Below are 25309 nucleotides of genomic sequence, written 5' to 3' on the forward strand. Positions count from 1 at the left end.
AGGCTTTCTTTTTTTTTCTTTCTTTTTTCTTTTTTCTTTTCTTTTTTTATACGGGGGGAGTCTCACTGAGAGCAATGCTCTCTTTTTCAGGAGGCTACCAGCAGCACCAAGGTAAATATATCACAAATGTTATTGTTGTCTCTATGATATAATAAGCATATGAGCCACTGCGTGTCGGAAAATAAGCTATTTACAGGACATAAATACAAGCATTTCACATGCCCGGTGCCTGCTCCTTCTGGTTCCAACCTCTCTCAGCTGACCTCAGCATACCCTCTTCCCATGTATTCACAGGCTGCACAAAATCCCTGTACACTCGCATCCTACCATCATATCATCCCTTCCTCTACCCTTCCTTCAGTCAATCAAAGCAATATGGCTTCTGCTCCACCCTTTTCCTTCTCAGCCAACATCGCAACAGCTCAAGGAGCCCCGCCACAGGCTTATCAGCCTCAACTTTCCTTTTTTTCGAACTGGTTTATCCCCCCTCCCTTGGAGGTACTGGTCTTTATGCTTACTCTTTATGCTTATCTATGTTCACTTTGTGAGTCAGGCTGCTGGACGCATACAACAATTCAACCAAGGTACATACTGGCGGCCCTCAACTCCGATCTGTACTGCCGCATATTTGCAGCCCGCACATCTCTATCTTGCGAGTTATGCGGAGCCCCTTCCCACCCGCCACAGCATGCACAATCAGCGCCCCACCACCTCATTCACGTCCCTCTTTCACTCGCAATGCACCAGTATTTAGTGTGTCATCCGCCGCACCCCCACCTTCCATCATTCCTAAACCCATAGACATGCACCCTAAAGTCAATGTCCCCATGCCTAAGGGAGTTGATACACGGCAAAGGCCCATCCTCTATCAGGGAGGCAGGATGGTGTGTAACAATTTCAATCACCTAGGCTGCAAGATGTTGAGCTGCCGCCTCCTGCACGTCTGCTCCTTCTGTGGTGGCTCACATGCCAGGTCCATCTGCCCCCACAATCCAACCGCACCTACACCTGCAGCTACACCCACAGACAGCTGACTAGCACGCCACCTTGACACACCAATCAAGGTAAATGCGCTCGCTACCGCTCTACAAAATCATCCAGATAAAGAGTTTGTTCAATTCCTCATCAATGTTTTCCATCCAGGCATAGAAGTATGTCCCGCAAATTCTCATATCTGTCACAACCTCCAATCTGCCCTCGCAGAACCAGACACAGCCACCCTATTGGCTAAGGAAGTCAAGGAAGGATTTATGATAGGCCCATTTGACAATCCTTATTTCCCAGTGTTTTGCATCAGCCCAATCGGTGTCGCCACTCGGAAGTATTCTGGAAAAAAGAGGCTTATCATTGACCTGTCTTCCCCACATGGCTCTTTCACTCCGAGCATCAACAGCGTCATTTCTAGTCCAGATTTCTCAATGCAATACGCAACTATTAACCATGCCATCACCCTCATCCGCCTAGCAGGATGCGGAGCATGGCTCTCCAAAGCAGATATAACCAGTGCCTTCAAAGTCTTGCCAATTCATCCTGACTTCTGGCGCTTCTTTGGCGTATGCTGGAAAAGTGCTTTTTATTTTTTAGGTCTTGTTTTTTTTACGGTTTAGAGTTGTTAGCCCCAAGCCCAACCTTCCACCATTTCTGGCTTCTGGTGTGTTTTGGAGTTGACTTGTTAGTCCCCTCTCCTAGCCTATTGTCTTCCAGGTAATGGATTACAGTCTCATACTTTGACGGATGCGGCCCAACGGTAGCTGCGCGTGAGGACGGACCCTCGCTGGCTCTCCACGGGCGTGCGAGTGGGACCCATTCCACTCAGGCGTGTCATTCGCACCGACGCCTCTGTGGGGTTCAAGATTCAAGATTCAAGATTCAAGAGATTCAAGATTTTTATTGTCACTCCATGGTACAAGTATCACGTGTGAAATTATTGTGCTGTGGACTCCGTTTACAACATAGTACAAATGTAGGCATATGAGTGCAAAAACAACAAGAGACACAACAAGCAATAAGGCAGTATAGTGATAAGACAAGTCAGAGACAGTGGCATATTCACTGCACATAGGTGCACATGTCCTGTGCATACTTTAGCCGTGCTTAAACATTTTAAATTCGGCGTATCTGACATATAGGTGCAAATAGCATATTCCTTATTAAACATACAATTAACATTAGACATACGTAATGGTAGCAGCTACAGTACGGTACAGTACGGCTACTACACTATTTGTGTATGTTAAGGAGTCTCGTGGCCTGCGGGAAGAAACTGTTCCTCAAGCGATTTGTGCGTGCTTTTGGAACCCTGTATCTTCTCCCTGAGGGTAGCAGGGAGAACAGGCTGTTGTGGGGATGGTTTGTGTCTTTGATGATCTTCAGGGACCTCCTGAGGCACCGCTGTTTATACAGTTCATGCAGATCTGGCAACTCACATCCTGTTACGTGCTGGGCCGCGCGTCTCACTCTCCGTAGCGCCCTGCGGTCCATGGTGGTGCAGTTCCCGTACCAGGTGGTGAAGCAGCCAGTCAGCAGGCTTTCAATGGTGCCTCTGTAGAAGTCCGTAAGGATTTCTGGCCTTAGCCCAAATTTCTTCAGGCGCCTGAGTCCATGTATTCGCTGTTGGGCCTTTTTGACAACAGTGGCGGTGTGGCCGGCCCAAGTCAGGTCCTGGTGGATGTTGACTCCCAGGTACTTGAAGCTGTCCACCCTTTCCACCACTGTGCCGTTGATGGTGATTGGGGGGTGTGTGCCCCCCCCCCCCTCCTGTAGTCTACAATGATCTCCTTGGTCTTGGAGACGTTCAGAGAGAGGTGGTTGTCCTGGCACCATTGTTCCAGGGCCCCCGGGTTGGGGCTCGGTGTGCGATGGCCTCTCGGCAAATGGCCGGTGGGAAGCCCAGGAGCTTCGCCACATAAACATGCTAGAGCTGGAAGCTGTTCGCCTAGCTCTACGCCACTTCCGGCATCAGATACGTGGGCACCACGTCTTGATTCGCTCGGACAACATAGCCGCCATCGCCTACTTGAACAAGCAGGGCGGTGTACGGTCGAGAACCTTGAACCAAGTAGCGGCAGAGATACACCTCTGGACGCACTCCCGCCTGCGCTCCTTGTCAGCGGCGCACTTACCCGGCCGACTGAACTTCAGCTTCGGGGCGGACTTGCTGTCGCGGGGCAACCCCCAGCAGACTGAGTGGCAGCTACACCCCCAAGTGGTGGAGCAGATTTGGGCCAGATTCGGCCACGCCCGCGTCGATCTCTTCGCATCGCAGCTCGCAACTCAATGCCCCCTGTGGTTCTCTGTCGAAAACGACAACCCTCCCTTAGGCCACTATGCGTTATCACATGTAATCCAAAAAGGTTCATGACGTCTGACTTAGTTTTACAGTATTAGATATTTTCATGTGAACCGTATCGACCCCGAGAGGAAGTGTGACGTGATCTATGAAATCCCATGCCTCTCATGCAATAAAACTTACATCGGAGAAACAGGTAGAGCATTTGGCACACGAAAGAAGGAACACCAGAAAGAATGTGAAAAGGAAACATCTGGAGCGCACACACGTGCAATCAAACAAAAAGCGGAGCAGGAGAATCTGAAGTCAGCCATCTCGGATCACTGCAAAAGGGAAAACCACATCATGGACTGGGAGAAGGCCAAGGTCATTCGATCGGAAAACAACAAATACCACCGTTGGATCAGGGAGGCACTAGAGATCCGGAAGCGTGCCCACACGACTGTAAACCGGGACGAGGGGGCCTACATGCTCTCGCATACCTGGGATGCAGTCCTCCATAAAATACCGGCCAGCAGGGGACATGGTCATCCCACCTATGTAGGTGGGATGGCCAAACCCACATAAACCATCCATATATACGTCACAGCAACATCACGTGACGTCTCTGAAGAAGGCTGCAGGAAGCATAGCAGTCGAAACTGTCAGGTATGACAACAACAAAAAATAACGTCTTTTCACATGAAAATATCTAATATGTTATCACATGTGTTGCCCAGGGAGAGCCTTACGCGTTCCCCCCTCCCCCTGATCCAGTCTGTCCTGGACAGAGTGAGGGAGCAGGGCCTGCGACTCATCCTGGTGGCGCCGCAGTGTCCGCAGCAGATCTGTTTGCGGACCTCATCTTGCTGTCGGTAGGGTGGCTGCTACCATGCCGGAAGGACCTCCTGTTGCGAGCGAAGGGCAAAATATTCCACCCCGCCCTTTCCGGATGGAAGTTGGCAGTTTGGTCCCTGAATGGGAGCACCTGTTAGCTCAAGGGTGTCATGAGCGTGGTGCACACGATCCAGAGCACGAGGGCTACGTCCACACGCTCTCAGTAAGCTTACAAGTGTCTTACAAGTCTTACAAGGTACAAGTCTTACAAGTCTTACAAGTCTTACAAGGCTTACAAGTCTTCTCCCATTGGTGTGCGGATCGTAACGAGGATCCAGTGAGTTGTGGCGTTCAGCCCATCCTCTGTTTCCTGCAGAGCCTGTATGATGCGGGCCAGTCCCCTCAGTCCCTTAAGGTCTATGTAGCGGCCATATCGGCCTGTTACATGGAGATCGAAGGGAAACTGATGAGGATCCTCCTTTTGGTTGCAGACTGCGACCACGGGTATGCAATGTCTTCCCTAAGTGGGACTTGGTCACGGTGTTGGAGGGTCTCTCGGGTCCCCCGTTCGAGCCCTTGGAAACTGTGGACCTAAAGGTCCTGTCCTTGAAGACTGCGCTGTTTGGGTTGGCGACTTGATTGCCCTGTCGGTCCAACAGTCTTGCTTGGTATTTGCTGATGACGAGCGAAGGGTTACGCTTCGGCCTAACCCCACCTACCAGCCTAAGAATATCAACGCCAGCTTCAGATTTATGGTTGTGGCCTTTGTCCCCCTCCTTTCACTTCGGAGGAAGAGCGACGCTTGAACACGCTTTGCCCGGTGCGGGCGATCCTGGCCTACGTGGGCAGGACACGCATGCTGTGCACCTGTAACCAGTTGCTGGTTTACTTTGGGCCACGGGCCCTGGGTGGAGCACTGTCCAAGGAGCGCTTGTCGCACTGGATAGTGGAGGCCATTGCTTTGGCATACTCTGTCGCACGCAGTGCTGTAGTGGTAAAAAAAAAAGTGGGTAAACTATACTTTTGAGGCAGCTTTCTCTCGCGGCACCGGCAGTGTTATAACGGCGGATAAACTATAAGCTTCCGTGACCGATATACAAGACAAAGGAGACAACTTAATCTGAATCATATAGCCTTATAAGGTATATCAGGGGGTTCCCCACATTTCTGAGTAGCCAGCCAGATAGGAAAAGTAGCTGGCTATGGGATGGGCCTTGGACTCTCAAGGGGGGTCCGTGGGCATTCTCCCCCGGAAGAAAATGTTGTACATTTTAAAGTAAAATTCATCAACCTAGGTGCATTTGAGAGCAAAATGAAGAGGCTAAATCTATGAAGAACTACACACATCTCTAATGTGTTGTGACTTTACAAATAATTAGGCCTAAACAATCAATATAAAATGTATTTATCGAACATTCGTTGAATTTAAGTTTAATTATGTTTTGCAGCCTTGTGGAGGTTGTTACAACAGCTCATGTTGTTTTTTACAACGCTTCATCACAAGTTCACATCTTCACATGCTTTTAAATGGTCTTTCGACAACCTATTATGCCTGACAACAATAATGTCAGGCATAATCTGACTAACTGATTTAACAAGCAATTTACCATTTGCAGCCCCTATTCTTCGTTTTTTCAGGTTATTTGTGAAAAACTGACGAATGTCCATTCTGCTTCTTCTGCTCAGAAATTGTCACGTTGTCTTAATTGCGTGGAGAAGAAGATCACCTGCATGCCGTAGTTCGCCCTCTGGCGTTTCGCGAATAATAAAACATTTTGTGAATTTGCCGGCAGCCAGGCCAGGGGTACAGATCTCGGCATTACAAACACCAGTATGTTTCTAGATAGTTTTCAACATGGTCGTATTGGCTTTATACAGTAGCACCTGGACTATTCAAGTTGCACCTAATGTTACAAACTTCACTTGATCAGAGACAGAGGGAAATCAATCATGTCTCTTACACCAGTGATTCACTCTTCAAGTCAAGTCAAGTTTATTTGTATAGCCCTAATTCACAAGCATGTCCCAGAGGGCTTCACAGAAAATAATTCTAGCTGACACAACAGTAGCAAATTACAGAATAAAGATAACACATTGAACAATTGATAGAGAAATATAGAAAATATAGAAATATAGGATAGAGCAGGAGAAGGGAGGAGAGCAGGGGGAATGTGAGAGAGTGATGGGGTGGGGAGGGAATGGGAAAAGTTGGAGAGTATAGGAGCAGGGGAAGGGGGAAAGAGGAGAGAGCAGGAGAGGGGAGGGAGAGCGGGGGGATGTGCGGGAGAAGAGAGCAGGGAGAGGGAGGAGATGGGGAGAGAATGGGAAATGTGGGGGAGGAGAGAACGGAGAAGGAGAGGGGGAAAGTAGCAGTGGAAGGGGGAAAGAAAGAGAATGGGTGCTATGCTTTAAAATGGAATGGATGCCATGCTTTAGAAAAGTGGAGGGGGGGGGGGTCAAAACGGACATATGTCGATTTATTTGCAACCAAACTATGCTTAACTTAATTTGCTGCAAGCCTTTAGTAGTGAATCCCTTTGCCAAATAAACACATGTTCACATATAGAGCTTATGGGTGCCTCGCTTTAGGGTAGAATGGGTGGCATGCTTTAAAATAGTGGCAGAATAGTGGGAGAGGATAGAATGGGTGCAATGCTATGGAGTAGAATGGGTACTATGCTTTAGAATAGTGGGGGAAGGGGGAAAGAGGAGAGAGCAGGAGAGGGGAGGAAGGAGGGAGAGCGGGGGGATGTGGGGGAGGAGAGAACAGGGAGAGGGAGGAGGTGGGGAGAGAATGGGAAATGTGGGGGAGGAGAGAACGGAGAAGGAGAGGTGGGAGGGTGCAGGGGAGGGAGAGCAGGGGGAATGTGAGAGAGGAGAGAGCAGGAAGTGGCAGGGAATGGGGAAAATTGGGGATGAGAGGAGGAGGGGAAGGAGCAGGGGAGGGGAGAAAGAGGAGAGAGGCAGGAGAAGGGAGGGGGAGAGCGGTGGGATGTGGGGGAGGAGAGCGCATGGAAAGAGAGGAGGTGGGGGGGAATAGGAAATGTGGGAGAGGAGAGAACAGGAAGGGGGAAGTGGGGAAGGAGCAGGGGAAGGCGGAAAGAGAAAGAGAGGGGGGGGGGAGAAGATCAGACAACTGACTACTCTAGACATTAACCAGAACTAACTAGGACACAGGGGATCTAGCTAATCTACAGCCTAGTCTGGCCTGTCCTATTCTGCTCTAGTCTGATTTTAGCCTGAACACTATAACAGGTCTACAGCCTAAAGTTAGGCTGTAGCTAATCTATCGCCTACCTAAGCTATTCTAACCTACCGGCAGCCCTCGACCAGTGATGGTGAGCACCGATGCCCCCCACCCCGGCCCCTGCCCCCACACACATAAGGCGTGGGAGAGAAGGCCAACTCTTCAGTTGTAAAACTGGCCTATATGATTTTCCCCACTCCTGACACATTTTTAACCAACCTACGTTCAGCTGGTCTCCAAATGCGTGTCTCCAAATGCGCATTGCGCATCGCTGGCACAATGGCACTGTCAAGTTGTTTGAGGGGAGCGCTGTCTGGCCAGGCAAGCGCAGCTCGAGAAAGGCACCAACATGACCGCGGGGCCGTGTACCTTTCCTGCGGAGCGCACCACAAGTAGTAGGCTACGGTTCGCGGAGCTCCTGGTCAGTGCCATGTGTCATCTTTTTTCTTTTCTTTTGGTGGTCTCCGCATCAACGGAGTTTACTCAAACTTTTTAAAACTCGTGCAATAATAAGTGCATAAACTATTTAAAATGTGAGTAAACTATCTTAAAAGGTGCCTAAACTCTGCAGAGCATTGAAAAAGGTACCTAAACTGCGTTTATGTGCGTTTAGCCACCACTACAGCCCTGGTCGCACGAGGTGCTTCCTTGCAGCGAGTTTGGGTGGATAGATGGCATAGTGTGAGATTCCGAAGTTCGAAATGAAGTAAAACTTTGGGGTTGTCCTACAACCCAGGTTTTACGAGTGAGAACAAGGAATCTCACACATTTAGCTTCGCTGCTTCTTCAGAACAGTGGGCTACTGGATGCTTTTGAGTGACGGTATGGCAAGATGGCGCGACGTGCGTGACGTGTTCATCACAGGGCGTTGCGGGTGGCTGCGCCCATGCCATGCCATTACGCCTTCAGGCGTAATGGATGGTTTTATAGGGGGTCAATTTTTGTAGGACTACCCCAACATTTATTGTACTCTCTTCTAATCTCTCATGATTGAAATGCCATAACGGAGAACATGAGAGCATGAAAAAGACTTGAAATTGTTGATTCAGACCATAAACTAATTTAGAAAGTAGTTATTTAAGACATAGACCGAGAGAGAAGTCGGGTAATTTTCCCATTGAGTCCAATGTTAGATGCTTTCCTTCTGGACCGGCACGTGGCGGCCCCCTGGCCATTCGACAGAATACAATTTCTGGGTTAGCTTCATAAAATCGGCCCAAGATATGGCCACTGGTTGTGTAGCAGTGTTGTACTCCCTCTCTCTTGCGTTGTGTTAAGTATGACATGCACACGGTCAATTTTTGGCTCCAATCTGCATTTATACTGATAACAAACACAGTATATTTAGCTCTCCATAGCCAGCTCTCACAGCAACATTTGTAGACGATATGCACTGAAACAGAACAGAATTAATTAGACTCAACAATAACTTGCTCCACGCATTACTCCATTATTAGCCGTCTTGCTATTATTGAATGTGCACTGAATTTAATTTATTATTGGTCACCTGCCTGTTTTAATAATTATTTTGTTAGGCCAATTTACTGTTTTACTTAGCTAATCTTATTATAATTTATTTTCTTGTGTTTACCTGAACGCCTCTCTAATGAGCCCCTGGAGACTCGTTTGATCTCACCCGGCGTTACAAAGAATTCGATGTGGGTGAGTTTCAATTCGTGTTAACGTAACGTGTTAACATGTGTTCTATTAACTCATTGAGTGCCATGGACGAGTATGTTCGTCATTTCGTTTAGTAACGTAGAGTGCCAAGGACGAGTATGTTCGTCAATTGCGTTTTTTGACGGTGGGACGTGGATCAAAGCATCAGGCATCTCCTGTACAAATATGAGAGCTATTGAAGGTGTATAACCTATTTTACGGACTCATTAGGTGGCGACAGTGCTCTCCAGATTACAGAAAGGTCCGGAAAACTGCAGGAAAAAGCCGTGATCAAAGAGAAACCGATGCATGCTGCAGCCAGAGCCATATAGATTGCTCTGTCTGCAGCTGAAGTTGGCTGCGAACATCAGTCAATCCGCGCCCACAACTGAGCTCCTCTGCCTCTGTCTGTCTGTCTGCATATAGTTTCTCCACACGATTACCCGCCAGAAAGGCAGCACCCGACGCCGAAGGGCCAAACCTTTCCCTGCAGTCCCGTTTGGCATTTCCTTGTCGCGCTGGGGGGGTTTGCAGCTGAGGGGGGGAGAGGGGGGTGGGGCACGCAGGCGCCACAGAACTACACCACGTCACTACATCAGAAAATATTAGCTAGAGTCAGTGAATGTGCTTGAAATGCTTCATTTCACAAAAGGCTGAATATCTCAGCTTATAATTTGAAACCTGTCTTTTTGCTCAAAACAGCCTATCTTCTCTGGCTCATAACTAAAGAACGGAAAATGGGATCAATAAACTTTTTTTTGCAGATGATAGAAGAGAGTCTCCTCGTTCTTTGTGCGTGTTCGGTGTTTACATAGTAATATCACACAATATTCTGTGGGCCTCGAGAAATCACTGAAAACGCTCTGAAACTCTGGCACTGGGAGCTTCCGTTCTCCAAAAGTGGCTGGCACTCAATGAGTTAATAAGCACCCGGAAAATTAACGTTAATGTTAAGACACCAATTTCACAAATACGGACGTCTGCAAGGTTACTTTACGGAATGCGGGACATCCGCAGCTCAATTCACCTCTGTGAGCAGAGACAAAGTTGAACTGTTGGAAAGGTTTTACTTGTACTTTGGGACAGGAATAACTCATTGTGTCATCTATTAAGCACACAGCTTATGACTTTATGTCTTCTGCTTGGGCGGAGTCTTGATGGGTATATAAAACTGATATGGAGAAATGTAGCCTACCGCATTTTCAGCGAGGCAAGGCTTTCTCTCTCCCAACCAATGGTGCGCGGTCCCCAGCATGGTCGCCCTCCAGCCCTACATAAGCCTATGGCATATTTGTAGTTAAGCAAGTCAAAGCAAAACCCAGGCTTTTCCACACCTCTGATTCACCTAACGTTAACCCTACAACCCTGAAATACACGTTACCAAACGTTTTTTTTAGAAGGCTGGCAACGCTAGGCTGTCAACAAAGTAAAACGTCACCATGTCTGTAAATTACTGCTTGCAGTTGCACTCAGAGCATGTATGTGTGTGTGTGACATATTAGACCTACCTGTGTGCCTTGAAAATAAGGTGGTTCAAAATAAAGTGGCTAAATGCAACCTTTTTCTTCTCATGTTTTTTATTAATAAAAACGGGTAATTAAAATTATCAATAATTATCGATATCGACTGATATAAAAGATGTTATATCAATATACTTTTTAACTATATCGCCCAGCCCTACTCATGATATAATATACAGTCTCTAGAAGTGTATGATTCAACTTTTCCCATGTTCTAGAGTAAAAAAGCAGACAAACTGAAAAAAGAAAAGAAAAAAAGAAACAAAAATCGCAATAAATCGTAATATCGAATCGCAATAATCGTAGAATCGCAATACTTTGCAATATATATCGAATCGGCACCCAAGTATCGTGATAGTATCGAATCGGGAGATAAGTGAATCGGCACAGCCCTAGTTATTATAAATACATGCATTATAATGCATTATAACAGTGATTATAATGTATTATAAAACTGATTATAATGTATTATTATAAGTATGAGAATTATAATACACCATGACAAAAATAGTCATTGTGTTACTTATGAATGGAATTATAGCAAAAATAAATTATTCCCCTTTTGGCTGGGGACCCCCTGGAACCCCCTCAAGGATTTGAGAACCACTTTACTAGGCATCTCACGAGCTACGCGTGCTCGATTTCTAGGCTCGCCCGCCACGTGGGCTCACCAGCCCTGCAGCTCGCCGAGCTGGCCCTGCAGCTCACATACGCAGCTTGGCATGCCAGATTAGGGCAATTAATCTGCCCTAATTAAAATATCCGGCTCTGTCAGGTCACCCCTGAAAGTTTCAGCCCGATCCCACGTAAAACAGCATAGCTGTGGCCGGACAAAATTCTTGAAACAAAGAAACAGAGACACAGAGTCCACATTGCCAAATTTATAGATAGATTATAATACTAACTTGACATATGTCATTAACACATTGAGTGCCAAGGACGTCTGTGCACGTCCTAAAAAAAAGTAACGAGGAGTGCCAAGGACGTCTGTGCACATCCTAAAATCATAATTCATATTATTCCATAATTCTGCTGTTTAAGGTCGTACCCAGCCAGTGAGCATGAATCCCTTCAAGGGATCACACGGCGCCACCTTAAACATCTACACGGGAGCTGCGCCACCCACCTCAGATCCTTTACTTTGTGCAGGAGAAAGCAGAAAAAGCCGTGATCAAAGGGGAAACCGATGCATGCTGCAGCCAGAGCTATATAGATTGCTCTGTCTGCAGCTGACAGTTGGCTGCATCCGCGCCCACAACTGAGCTCTTCTGCTTCTGTCTACATGTATCTGTCTGCATATAGTTTCTCCACACGATTCCCTGCCAGAAAGCCAGCACCCGAAGCCGAACGGCCAAACCTTTTCCTTCAGTCCCGTAACTCCCGTTTGGCATTTCCTTGTTGCGCTGGGATGCGCCCGGGGCAAAAACGGAGCCTGAGAAAACAGACTGTGTGCGTGTGGGGAGGAGCCCGCAGCTCAGGGGGGGGGAGGAGGGGAGAGGGGGGTGGGGCACGCAGGCTGCACAGAACCACACCACGCCACCACATCAGAAAACACCAGCCAGAGTCAGTGAATGTGCTTGAAATTAGAGTGCAAAAAGTATTCATAAAGTGACTTTATCTTGAAAAGTAAAAAAAAAAAAGCAGAAAACCCTTGAAAGTGCTCTTCTTTCAGAGGCTGTCATTTCATAATGGAACTGTCTAGAAACAAAATTTCTTCTTTGGAAGAAGCAGGAGTGTCCAATGTTTCATTTGAGTCCAGCCCTGTCAATATAGCCCTAATAGAAAAAATTCTATAGCTGTTTTCAACTGAATGGAAGTGAATCTGGCACAGGCTCCAGACAATTTTACTGAAGCGCTGTGGCACTCAATGTGTTAAAATGCTGTATAATGTGTTATGATTATAGTTATAAAGCCTTATGAACATTATGAGTGCTTATGGCTATAGTTATACAGTGCTATAAGCAGATTATAATGCATTATAAGTATGTTCATAATGCGTTATAGACATGGGTGTTACCAAACTTTCAAATCAGCCTATCAAAGTGACGTTAACCCACTGCACCCAACGTTGATTAGACATTGAAATGTTTGCTGGGTTACTACAATAATTCGATTTTGATTTTGAGAATTAGGCCTTTCAGCGAAATGATGGAAAATTCTGCAATATTCCATGTTTTACAGTTGATTCCATTTTTATTACCAACTTCCATGATTCCGTCCGTTATTTTGGCATTGCAGAAATCATATGGCCCTACCAAACCCCCAGACACTGTTTTCATCCAGGAAGTGTTCAGTGAGACTGATGTAGGGCTCTGTCATTCCACTGGATTTTTGGAAAGGTGACTTGGGGAAAAAAAATCCGTGATGGAATCTGGTATCGTCGGTCTAATTTGTTTATCAGACTAAGAAACCACTGTTTATATGCATCATGTCTTTAGCCAAATAACGAGTTATGGCCTCTGTTATTTCTTTGTGGCTTTTGGATGTTTTATCATTAACTCATTCATGGCCAAAGACGTCTTTGACGTGTTATCAGGAATAGCCCAGAGGGCCAATGACGTGTTTGACGTGTTTTTGTTTTTCATTAGTACAGCGCGTAGTTCAAAGACTTCCCCAACCTGTGACATGTTATCAGGTCCCTAGCCTCAAAGGCAAGCCGACAAGACGTTAAGACGTTATCAAACACATACCGCAGCTGTTGTTTTGAAATGGAAGAGGAGGAGAAAACGGAGAAACGCTGCCTGTTGCATAGAGGAGAAACGCCATTGAAACACCCCTCGGCGCGCTGCGCTGGTCGCCTCTGCTGCAGGGCGAACCTGGATTGAATTGTTCGCGGTAGTCAAACCAACATGATCGATCCGGTTCCAGCGCCTGGTCCCAAAGCCAAGCCGACCCCGTTCCTGTGTCGCAGCATTCGTCCCAGCCCGAACGAGAGGAGGAAATAGATGCAGACGCTGATCTCAGACCAGTTCCCCTCCTATGCTAATTTGCGGGGCGATCAGTAGTGTTCCCTGGGAAGAGGTGCGATCCAGCAGCAGCTGTGGACAGAACTCTCTGTGTGTGTGTGTGTGTGTGTCTGTCTGTCTGTCTGTCTGTCTGTCTGTCTGTCTGTGTGTCTGTGTGTCTGTCTGCACACTCACTCACACTGAGTAAACTGTATTGTTGAATGTAAAAAAAGCACTTCATGTATATATATATATATATATATTTATTTATTTTTGTCATTTGTGTCATAACGAATAATATTTACATGTCTGATGTCAATACAGTTCAAAATAAAAGAATTGAGAGCGAGTTCTGCCTGAGATTGTGTCTTTTACAAAAATTGCCTTTTCTCCTGTTTGTCTTCTCAGAGAGACCTTTTTGGTGAAAACAGGGTGTATATAAATGGCTATAAGTAGAGTACAGAACATGCTAAAAGCTCACTTTTTTTTTCCTGGTGAACCCAGAGACGTACATCTTCATTTTGAGGTATTGCAAATCACTTTCGTGCTAATAGATAATTTACTGTGGGTCTTGAAAGATGACCAACAATTATGAAAATCTTTGGCCTGTGCTAAATATTGGCAGTCCTAAACTGGCCATGAATGAGTTAAGGAGTCACTCCCAAAACTCAGAGAAATGGACTCTGAGAAATGGACTGTGGACTGTTGCAATGATGGCAAGGTTTTAGATTTGTGCTACTCAACATTTGAGGATTGGTTTTGATTTGTATTGCAGGTGATGATGGAGGTTGCTTGTGAAGTTACGCTGCTGTGACCCGTGCTGTGCACATCGTCAGAGGCATGCTTATTGTTTATGTTGCAGTGGGTCTGTTAACTTGGGAAATGTACAGACTTCCCGTTTTTCTAAATTGATCATAACATCTAATAATAGCTGTGTGTGTGTGTTTTCTAGGTGGCGCTCTGAAGCCTGGATTTGGTTTCCTAGCGTTCAGTGGCATTTCTCGCCTAACCTGGTTGGTTGATTTGTTCGGTGACCTGTCAGTAACCACCGCAACCATGGAGGAGCACTCCAATGATAAGTATAGCAAGATGACTGCAAAGCTGCTAACCGTTGACAACAGGTAAGAGACAGTCTGTCTGTGTGGGCATGCAAGCATGTTTACTAATTTAGGTATTTTTCAACCTATAACTAACTTGAGCAGAATCTTTTTGAATGTTTGAAATTGGAGAAGTACTGAACAAGATCGCTTCAGTTAGCAGCTGCCAGTGCCAATGCAATTAAATCACTGGAGAGGATCATAACAGAGGAGCTATGTAAGGAGGTGGAGCTATCTCTAGACCAGTACAAATTTGCTTATACAAGAAATCACAGCACGAGTAGTCTCTTAAAACAGGCAGTTGGCTCTCGCAATTTTCAAATGGTTCCGCCTAAACGTCTGTACTTCGAGCTGGGAAAACTTGGTCAAAACAGAAAGGGAAACTCTGGGAAAATAATGAGCGATGATAGGGGGATGTCCCGCCCAAAAGCAGGTTCTTGGAGAAATACGAATGCTTGTATTTCTCCAATCACCTGCATCGATTCGAACTTCCTCTGGTCAGAAGCGTTTTCCCCCCAACTTCCTTTGACCAGGCTATGTGTGTCTGAAGTACAGACTGTTAATGACACATTCGCAGAATGTAGAAGAGACAGTCTGGCTTCAGAGACTACAGCATGAGCGATGCCATCTCCACATTATTGCAGTTTATTCTGAAGCACCTATAGAGAGTCCTGTTGCATATGCCAGACTGCTTTTTATTGATTTTAGTTTGCTTTTAATACAATTCATCCAGACATCCTTCTTAAAATGTGAATATTTTTTGTGAATATTTAAATGTGAATATTTTTTAAAATCAAGTGGTACTATTCTTTTTTGTCAAATAGGCCACAACAAGTTAAATTTAATTCAGGACTTTCTGATACAGCAGTAAGCAGTACCGGGGCCCCCCAAGGATCTGTCAGTCCATCCTTCCTGTTTACTCTGTATACCAGGGGTTCCCAAACTTAAGAATGCCACGGCCCACTTTGAAATCTGAAAATCTTCCGACGCCCACCCAACCCTTTAATCACAACTCTGATTAACACACAAGACTAAGATGATGGATTTCCCTATATGTTTTTTTTTTATATATATATATATTTTAACAGAGCATGTGAACTTGGGCATAAGGGAAATTAATAATCCATCCACATCCAAAAACATTTCGGCAAAATACCCAAAACATTTTCATCAGAAGTATTTGCATGCATAACACATTTGTTGAGACAAAATGTGATGAGCAACAACAAGAAATCAATCCACAAGCTATTAATGCTAAGCTGTGAAAAATGCTACCTTATCTGTAAAGGGGAGACTCGTGGGTACACATTGAACCAATTTTCATTCAAATAAATTGAGCTGAGAGGTCAAGGGACCCCTTTGAAATCGTTTCCCCTTGCCAAAATGTAACCTATGTTTGGAGCATTATTTAGCCCCCTTCCCAACAAGCTAGCATTATGTATATATACTGTATATATTATATCAATGGATGCCTTAGGTCTTCTAGTTTCTTCTGATAACAGGATCTCCACTGTAGCTTTAGAAATGACCCTGCTACAGCCATTTGATTGCCCGTGCAAATCGGGAGTGTTGGCAGACCACTCGTGGCCCACCTGCAGTACCTCCACGGCCCACTAGTGGTAGTTTGGTAATCACTGCTGTAAACAAATGACTGTATCAGCTCCCAACCCAACCATTTTTTTGGTGAAATTCTCTGATGACACTCTTGTCCTCAGTCTACTCACAAGCAATTCCAACATCAGTAGCCATACACCTGGAGTGGACAGGTTTGTGGACTGGTGTGATGAGCATCACCTGCAGATAATGTATGTAAAACTGAGGAAATTCTGGCGGATCTCAGATCAATTCGGGATCTCAGCACGGTTGCCATACATGGCCATGACATCAAGCAGGTCACTTCCTACAAATACAGAGGGGTCCAGGGAACTTAGCTGGTACACGCATGTTTTGGTTTATTTGTTTATTAAAAGCATCCCCATTAGCTGACGCCTAGACGACAGCTAGTCTTCCTGGGGTCCAAGACAACAATACACATTACATGACAAGTAATAAAGTGAAATACAAAAACAGAAAGGAAAAGAAAAGAACAAAAAGAAACAATAAAAAGCAAATCTAAACCAAAACGGACAATTTAGCATGGTCAGCTCTAGTTGGCCAATGGACCCAAATATTAAAATACAGTCAGTACATCTCTCTATACTCTACAACAGCGATCCTCAAAGCCCGGACTCCGGTCCGCAACCGGACCCAGACGCCGTCCTTTCCGGACCGAGCCCTATAACCTACAAATCATTGAATAGTCACATTTTCACGGAGCGTTTCTATTTTAACCGGCACATGCTTTTCTAGCCTTTACGGTACTGCTTTATCTGCCAGGAAGCTCACAGACCAGTGCATGCGCTGTAAATCATCACACGTGTTGCTACTCAGCCAATCAACAAGCGAATCGATTCTGCCTGTTACTTCCCTAGGCTGTGCTGCTGCTGCTGCGGGAGAGTTGACACACGGACGGAGGAGAGGCGAGACTCTGAGAAAATGGGAGAGATAGGAGTAATTTCACATCGCGTGCTCAAAAGAAACGAGTAGACCGCGAAAACAAAGCTTTCGTTTTAATCCAGAGCAGGCAGACTCATGTTCATTCATTGGTCTCACGAGCAGTTCAAAACCAGCATGTCTCGTGAAGTATGATGCGATCCTGACCAGCTGTCTATGGAAGCGCCACACATGAGCAAACACACACACTCAAATCCAGACTGAGGCCACACACACATTCACTGCCCAACGACATGTAATGTTTGCATTGCGAACGATCAATAGATAGAAAGAAAGACAGACAGACAGACAGACAGACAGACAGACAGACAGACAGAGTGGGGGCTAACTTCTATCAAGAGAAAAGGAGGTTTGTTGGCTGAGAGCCTGAGACTGATAAAATGTGAAATGGAGTTAAGAAAAGCGGGAACTTATTTTTCTAGAATTAAAGCACTTCATTTTAAGATACACATTTTTCCAAAGCACTCTGTTGTATGTTATTTTTTAAATGCAGCCATTATTTTAATTGAAATGAGAAAAGAACAATGTATTTATTATTAGTGTAACCTAGTTATTTATAATTAATCCAGTTAAATATGAAAACTGTAAATAAACATTGTTGTTTATTTTGATTTAACAGTCAGTCGTTGACTACATACAGACATTGTACCATTAGGCTACTTTAATCATTGAGCTCAATGGCACTGAATCATAACGCAAGCTACGTTACAATGTTCCGGACTTTCTCTATCTGGACCTCTTTGAATTTTAATTGAGTGCCCCTGCTCTACAACAAGGGGTCCCAAACTTTTCAGTCTGTGACCCCCAAAATAACGGTGCCAGAGGCTCGCAACCCCCACTATTCCTGGAGGTGGTTGAAGCATACAAACATGTGTGTGCAAAACAAACTAAACGTAACGATTATGGTTAAAATATGTACTTAAAAAAAAAAAAAAATGTATTTCACACATTTTGTAGTTCACACATTCTTTAGGCCAATTTCACACATTCTGGAAATCATCTCATGACCCACCCAGTGGTGTCCCATGACCCCCCGGGGGGTCCCAACCCCCACTTTGGGAACCACTGCTCTACAAAACAAACATAGAAAGGAAAAGAGATGTGACAAACAGTGTCAGGACAGTGTGAGTGTAAGTGGGACCTGAGCATCCTTTTAAAACATGCCCTTCCTTTGATGGAACAAATATTACCTGGGAGATAGTTCCAAGACACAATGCCCTCTATCATTGCAACGGCCTAAAAACTGCAGTTAGTGCCAGGCGCAGCGCAGATTAGTGGGCGTGGACCAGCCCACTGGATAGGTGGTCGGCGCTACATGCGGCCTTAAGCATTATAACCACGCAATTTAAGCGTAAAATGATGCACAACCTGCACATTGGTGAACTGCAGTTACTCAAGGACATTCTTCCTTTCGAAGCTCCGATCCACTCGATCCATGTCCGGGTTTTGGCTGCATGCTGTCATCTCTTCATGCCAATTTGGATATCTCAGCACATCATAGATCATAGCCTGAATAAAACAATTCAACCTACAGCCAGGCAAATACAGATCTGTTCAGCAGGGCTGATGCGGTCTCCCTGTAGCCTACAATATAGAACGTTAACTATCGGTGACATTCCTGATATGCATCCAATTCCATGATCGTTATGTTGTAAACATAACTTTCACAATAGTGAACAAGCACCCCCAATCGGCTCATTCAGGGCAGGTAGTTTTATAACTTTTAGACGACCTGCTGCACAGGCTAAATGATGCACATAAATATAGCATACATTATGTAAAGTCATTGCATAAATGTGTTTTTATTGTAAAAGTAGGCTACATGTGAAGTAAGCCAAGTCTTATTGGAGCGGAGTCCGCTCAGCGGACATCACGCTATCACTCATCTATATCACGGTACCTTTGCTAGGGATATATATACCACCTGGATTACATATATGTTTCACATAGGGTTGTGTTTTCATTTTTATGTTTTATTTTGTCCAATATTGAAATGTTCCAAAATTGCATCTTGTGTTAACATACATATTATTTATATCTACCACTTAGTCTATTTAGGCTGATTTGGTTGCTATTTATTGTCGAAATGTATTAGCCTCAATGCATGCTGGGAGATTTCACATGTGTGGCTTTGGTAGCGGGAGCGCACAGGTAGGATGATGCAACAGCCTCTGAATGACAGGGGCTCAAAACTACGGTATAACAACTTTTTTTTCATCAGTCATTGTGCCTGTCTGCACGAGAGAGAGGGAGTGAGAGAGAATGAGGGGGAGAGAGAGTGAGATGGCAGAGGAGAGCTCCGCGCAATTACGCACAGTAGCCTAATATAACCGGCGCACTGAATAAGGCCTGGTTTTGAAAAGCGCTAAGCGCTAAATTAATGCCAGGGGGGAAGATATCGTTAGGCCGGTATTTAAGGCCAAAATGCCCATTCTGGCCTATTCTGGCACTGCGCCACGCCTCTTCGGCGTAAACCGCATTTCGGGGCCTAAAACCATGTTGCTATCTTCCCGAGGCAGGCGCAAGGTGCGTTTTTTTTGCGTTTAACGCTAGTCGTTGCGCCTAAGGCCACTGGGAAGATGGGGCCCATGATCCCACAGCTTTTATCATGTAGTTGGATTTTGGTCGGAGTAAAGTAATCTGTCCACCATTCGTCCCTCTGGTGGAGTGTGTATGAATATTTGAACTATAAATGATGTTGTTGAAAAGAAATGTAGGAGTCTCAGTTTGAATAACTCTATGACAATATATAAGTATGTTGGCCGATAGTCTTTCCTCAACACTAAGCCATGTGAGACGTCCATGCATATCAGCTACGCTAGATCTAGGGGAGCAGTCCAGGACCAGTCTGGCTGCCTTGATCGCTACTTGTAATTTTCTGAGTAGACCTTTAGAAGCAGATGAACATACCACCGAGCATTAATCCAGATGACACAGAACCAATGAACAAACGAATGAAAAAGGACAGCACGGTGGTTCAGTGGTTAGTACTGTTGCCTCACAGCAAGAAGGTCCCGGGTTCGAACCCCGGTCCGTCCCAGGTCCTTTCTGTGTGGTTTCCTCCCACCACCTAAAGACATGTATGTTAGGGTTAACTTAATACTCCTGTCAGTGCCCCTGACCAAGGCACTGGCAAAATAACTGGAGTTGGTCCCCGGGCGCTGCACTCCGGCTGCCCACTGCTCCTAGTTCTAGGAAGGTTCCTAGTAGAGGAAGGGTCAAATGCAGAGGATGAATTTCCCCATGTTCTCCCCACGTTGCGAGCCAGGGGGGAGGGGGGTGATGGTTGTGTTATCATTAGTGATTGTGAGGGGTCCGGTTTTGCTGAGTGTTGATTTGGTTCCGATGAGAAGGAGTTCCATTTTATTGCTGTTGAGTTGGAGGAAGTTGTGGGTCATCCAGGTTTTTATGCAGGCTTCGATGTGGGTGAATGGTGGGTTCTGGGTGGATTTGGAGCTGATGTAGATCTGTGTGTCGTCGGCGTAGCAGTGAAAGTCCAGGTTGAAATTGCGGATGATGTGACCAAGGGGAAGTATATAGCAGATGAAGAGCAGCGGGCCGAGGACTGGGCCTTCGGGGACCCCCTGCGTGACAGAGGAGGTGGTGGAGGTGTGACAGGAGAGAGAGATGAAATGTTGTCTATCAGTGAGGTAGGAGGTGAGCCAATCCAGTGCCGTGCCCTCAACACCCAGTTGGTGCAGCCTTTGGAGGAGGATGGAGTGGCACACTGTAACAAAGGCTGCGCTAAGGGCGAGTAGTAACAGGATGTTGAGGGCACCTGAGTCTGCGGAGGTGAGGAGATCGTTGATGACTTTGACTAGGGCGGTTTCTGTGCTATGGAGTGGGCGGAAGCCAGAGTGGAGAGGTTTATACAGATCATTGGACTAGAGCTGGGAGTGAATTTGGGTGGCGACGATACGTTCAACTGCTTTGGAAAGAAATGGTAAATTTGAGATGGTGTGGTAGTTGGAGAGGTTGGCTGGGTCGAGGCAGACCTTAGTAATGTTGGTGGGGAGAGGGTCGAGGGAGCAGGTGGTTGGCTTGGAGGCGGTGATGATGTCGGCGATGTGGGAGGAGTCAACGAGGGTGAAAGCGGTGAGAGAGCTAGAGGGTGAGCGATCAGTCGAAACCCAAAATCACACAGCCGAAGAAGGCTGTGTCTGGTCTGAGCTAAAAACTTTTGCACTTCCATGTGAATAATGGCTCGGTATTGGAAACTGAGTATTGATAACGTGTATATCGCGTGAAGCCATTGGAGCCGACCTCCCAGTGGTTAGAGGACCCGCGCATCCGAGACTCTGAAGGAAGAATGAGTGATGAGTCTCGCGCTAGCTAGCTGGCTGTAGGGCTAGGCGATATATCGAATATACTCGATGTATCGCGGCTTGTGCCACGTGAGATGTAGAAATGACTATATCGCGAACATTTGAGTATAATTGTCACGCATTGTTTATAACTTAAGCCGCCAGCATGACTCGCTTCACGTTTCCTCTTGTCAGCTTTCCCTCTTCAAGGGAGAGCTCTGTCACACTCAAAAGGGAGGGGGAATCACATGGATACGTCAAACGCGTCAAACCACGTCAGACACACCCGTCCTATGTGCGATTCGAAATCACGTGTCCCCACCAACCGACCCAAGCAGGCGAAACATGGCCGCCTCCGGTGTGGCTGTTGACAGTTTCAAATTATAACAAAACAACCACTATTGCGATTTGCAATACATGTCCCGCAAGGTTTCTGAGATTAGGGGAAAGTCTGAGCTGGCGTTACGCTAAACCAAACGTGGGGAGGAGACAGCGGATTTGTTTGGCGTTAACGTTAGCTGTTGTGGTCGGGGCTAACGTTAGCTAGCTGGTTAGGCTACCTAGTAGTTCAGCAGGCAGCGCTCCACAAGCTTGTTGTGACCAAAATCCCCGCATTTAAAGCACTTCATACTCCCAGAGCTGGCGTAAACCATAGAGCATAGAGAACCTCATGCATTACTCAAAATGAAACGTCCAGGGTTTGTGTCTCCAAAAGCAACTAACGCTAACGTTACATGCAAGCTAACGTAGCTAGCTGCGGGGCAGTCATGATCTATAAGGAAAACGAATGCGCACATAGCCTACATAAAAGTCAACATCACATACGTGTATTTTCTTTAATCTAGACTAGAGGCATCATTTTTCAGTCAAAAGTGTAACGACACAGATATGATGGGCGTATAGTGAGGCTTTCCATGCCTCACTATAGAACTGGCCCCAATGCAACAGCTTATATGTTGCCGTCATGCCAATAAGAGTAAATGTAATTTTTTATGTTTTATCTGCAGACTAAGCAGCTAGGCTTTCGGTTCTATAAAAGCCATTATTTTTTGTATTGACTTTTGAGTGATACACTTTACTAAAACAATCATATTATATCAGAAGTGTTGTTTGTGTTCACAGTGATGTCAGATTTGCTTAGGTCAGAGCTATGGAATATTAAATCATCCATCTTTGCTCACTATCTGCCCTTTCTTCTTTTTTACCCCAGGTGTGCATAAAATACAGGTTAAGAACTTATGGAAAAGTCATGGAAATCCATTGGTCAAAATGTGTATGAACCCTGAAGGGTTAAATTAAGCATTTATGAGAGATTTCAAAAATATCGAGATATATATCGTGTATCGCGATATAGCCGAAAAACATCGCGATATTCTTTAGAGGCCATATCGCCCAGCCCTAGCTGGCTGCTAGCTGGCCGCTAGCTACTTTTATTTGATCGCTCGCCTCAAACTCGATGTACTTCGGTGATATTTTAATTCCGTTTTACACAAGGTGCAAACTACGGCTCTCGACTTGTCCACTGTGCCATTTGGGGAGTTTTTTAAAGTAAAACGAGCCATTTAGAAGCATATTGCTGTCGTTCTCTTCCATGCCTGCCTGCATAAGCAGGAGACAGGAAACGGAACGGCTTGACTACAAGTACGGGTGCGACGAAGGGACAAAATAGCGGCATTAGCAGCATAAGATAATCGCCATTATAACGAGAGATGTTCGCGATAGCAGAAAGTAGCGAGGGCAGCTGTTTTGGGTCTGTTGCTACGGCCGTAAACCGTTTCGCTCTGTCTAGCAACTGTTTACAGCTGCGGTAAACCGTTTCGCTCTGCCTAGCAAAAGACCCAAAACAAGAAGGACGGCTTTCCCCTCCTCCTGCCCTCGCTACCTTCTGCTCTCGCGAACATCTCTCCTTTCTAACAGTATTCTAACAGTTTGTTTGAAAGTAATTTAGTAATTTTGTGGTTATGGCCGAAGTGGCTGCCGCAAACCGTTTCATTTCACTTCCTGATGACACCGGCCCGCAGACAGACTAATCATCAAGACAACACTCGCCGATTCACTCTGCTTTTAAGCGAGACTACTCTGCGTTGGTCTCGTCTAATATTAGAGGTAAGATGTGAGGCATCGATATTAAATTTAGACTGTTTAATAACAATCGAAAATCTTGCTCGTAGGTGCTTTAAAACAAAATCACCCAAATTTAACTTAAATATTAGTTTCGGTTTTCTTGGTTTGGTCAAGCCAAGATAGGTAAGGCGGTCCTTTGCTAATTGGAATGGGAGATTTTCCAGGAAACCAGGGGTGAAGGCATCAGAGAGAGGCATAAAGTCACTCTGTATCCGGATAGTCTAATCTGAATATTAATTTAAAATGAGATATTCCTCTAAATCGGGCTTCAAATGGCCAAAATTTTCCGACGCCGGCATCGGTGGGCCCGGTATGGTATCCTTTCATGGGGCCCGAATACCCTGGCAGCGCCCCTGGATGAGAGTGTGTTGTTATCCGGGGGTTTGAGTACTTTATTCTCTGTGGAGAGGTTGCGGGAGTTACTATTGGTGCTGTTGATGAGGGCGGAGAAATGGGCGGATTTAGCAGCATGAAGTGCATCTCTGTAGGAGGAGGTGTGTTCTTTGTAGCCTTCGGCGTGTGAGGTGGGTTTTCTTGTGGAGTCTTTCCAGTCGACGGTGAATCTGTTTCAAAGTGCAGAGCTGGCAGGTGTACCAGGGGGAGGAGGTGGAGAATGAGACTGTGGAGGGTTTGATAGGAGCCAGTGAGTTAAGGGAATTAGAGAGAATGGTGTTGAGGGTGATGGCGTAATCTTCAGGAGAGGAAAGGGCAGAGTCGGGGTGGGGGGGGGGGGGAGTGCAGAGGATATGGACTGGGAAAGAGTGAGTGGGTCAAAAGATTTAAGGTTGCGGAAGGAAATAGAACATTTATTGGAGTGGTGGAGTGAGGGCAGGGGGCAGAGAAGAGGATACAGTGATCAGAGAGTGGGAAAGAAAGGGGATGAAGATTAGATATGGGTAGGGAAGCGAAGCGAAGCGAAGCAGACAAGATTAAGAGTGTGGCCTTTAACGTGGGTGGGGAAGTTAACATGCTGGGAGAGGTGGAAACATTCAAGGAGAGAGAGGAAATCAGTTGCAAGCGTACAGTTAGGTTGGTCAATGTGGATGTTGAGGTCACCAGTGAGTAGGAGGTGGGTAGAGAGTGAAGCAGCAATAGTGAGTAGTTCAGATAGATTGGATATGAAAGAGGGGTTTGGCTTGGGGGGGTGGTAGATGAGCAGTGCTGTTATAGAGTTAGGTTGTTTAAATGCAAGATAATCAAATGATGATATAGGTGGGAGGTTGATTTCCAATTTGTTGATTCTGAAGCAGTTGTTGTACAGTTTGGCGAGTCCCCCTCCTCACCAGAGAGGGTTTGGAGAGGTAGCTGTAGTTTGCGGGGTAGCCTGGTTGAGGGAGTATAAGTCATTGGTTTGGTGCCAGGTTTCGGTGAGAAGGAGCAGATTGGTGTTATTGTCAAGTTTGAGTTCAGATATGACAGGTGATTTGTTGGAGAGGGAGCAAGTATTCAGGAGTGCAAGGGAGATGGATGGGGTAGCAGTGGGGAGAGAGCGGAGGTTACTGAGGTTAGCAGTGTGGTGTGGTGCGAGATGTTGACAGGGATGTGGGTGGTAGTCCGGTTACAGTTGTGACGGGGCCCTCGGTGAATGTAGGCGACGGAGAATGCCAGCTTTACTGGGGGCAGTAGCAGTAGCAGCTGCAGCGGTGAGACAGTGGTTATTATTGAGTTTATCTAGGTCAGTGGCAGCATAGGTAAGATGGGGGAGAGTTAGTGGAGGTTGGAGGATGCGTGTAAAAAATGGGAGTCCAGGGGAAA

The 25309-nt window shown here is 45.9% G+C and overlaps 1 protein-coding gene across 1 annotated transcript in view; it reads left to right on the top strand.

Annotated features, from left to right (window-relative positions):
- blvra (biliverdin reductase A) overlaps positions 1–25309 on the top strand; it is a 73783-nt gene that overhangs the window by 46637 nt on the left and 1837 nt on the right. The window contains exon 6 of the mRNA XM_083653898.1: positions 14429–14597. Coding sequence (XP_083510024.1) covers positions 14429–14597 — 169 coding nt within the window. The remainder of the gene's footprint in view (positions 1–14428; positions 14598–25309) is intronic.

The sequence above is a fragment of the Poromitra crassiceps genome (assembly GCF_964638095.1).
Source record: "Poromitra crassiceps genome assembly, chromosome: 17".
In the NCBI taxonomy this organism is placed as follows: Eukaryota; Metazoa; Chordata; class Actinopteri; order Beryciformes; family Melamphaidae; genus Poromitra; species Poromitra crassiceps.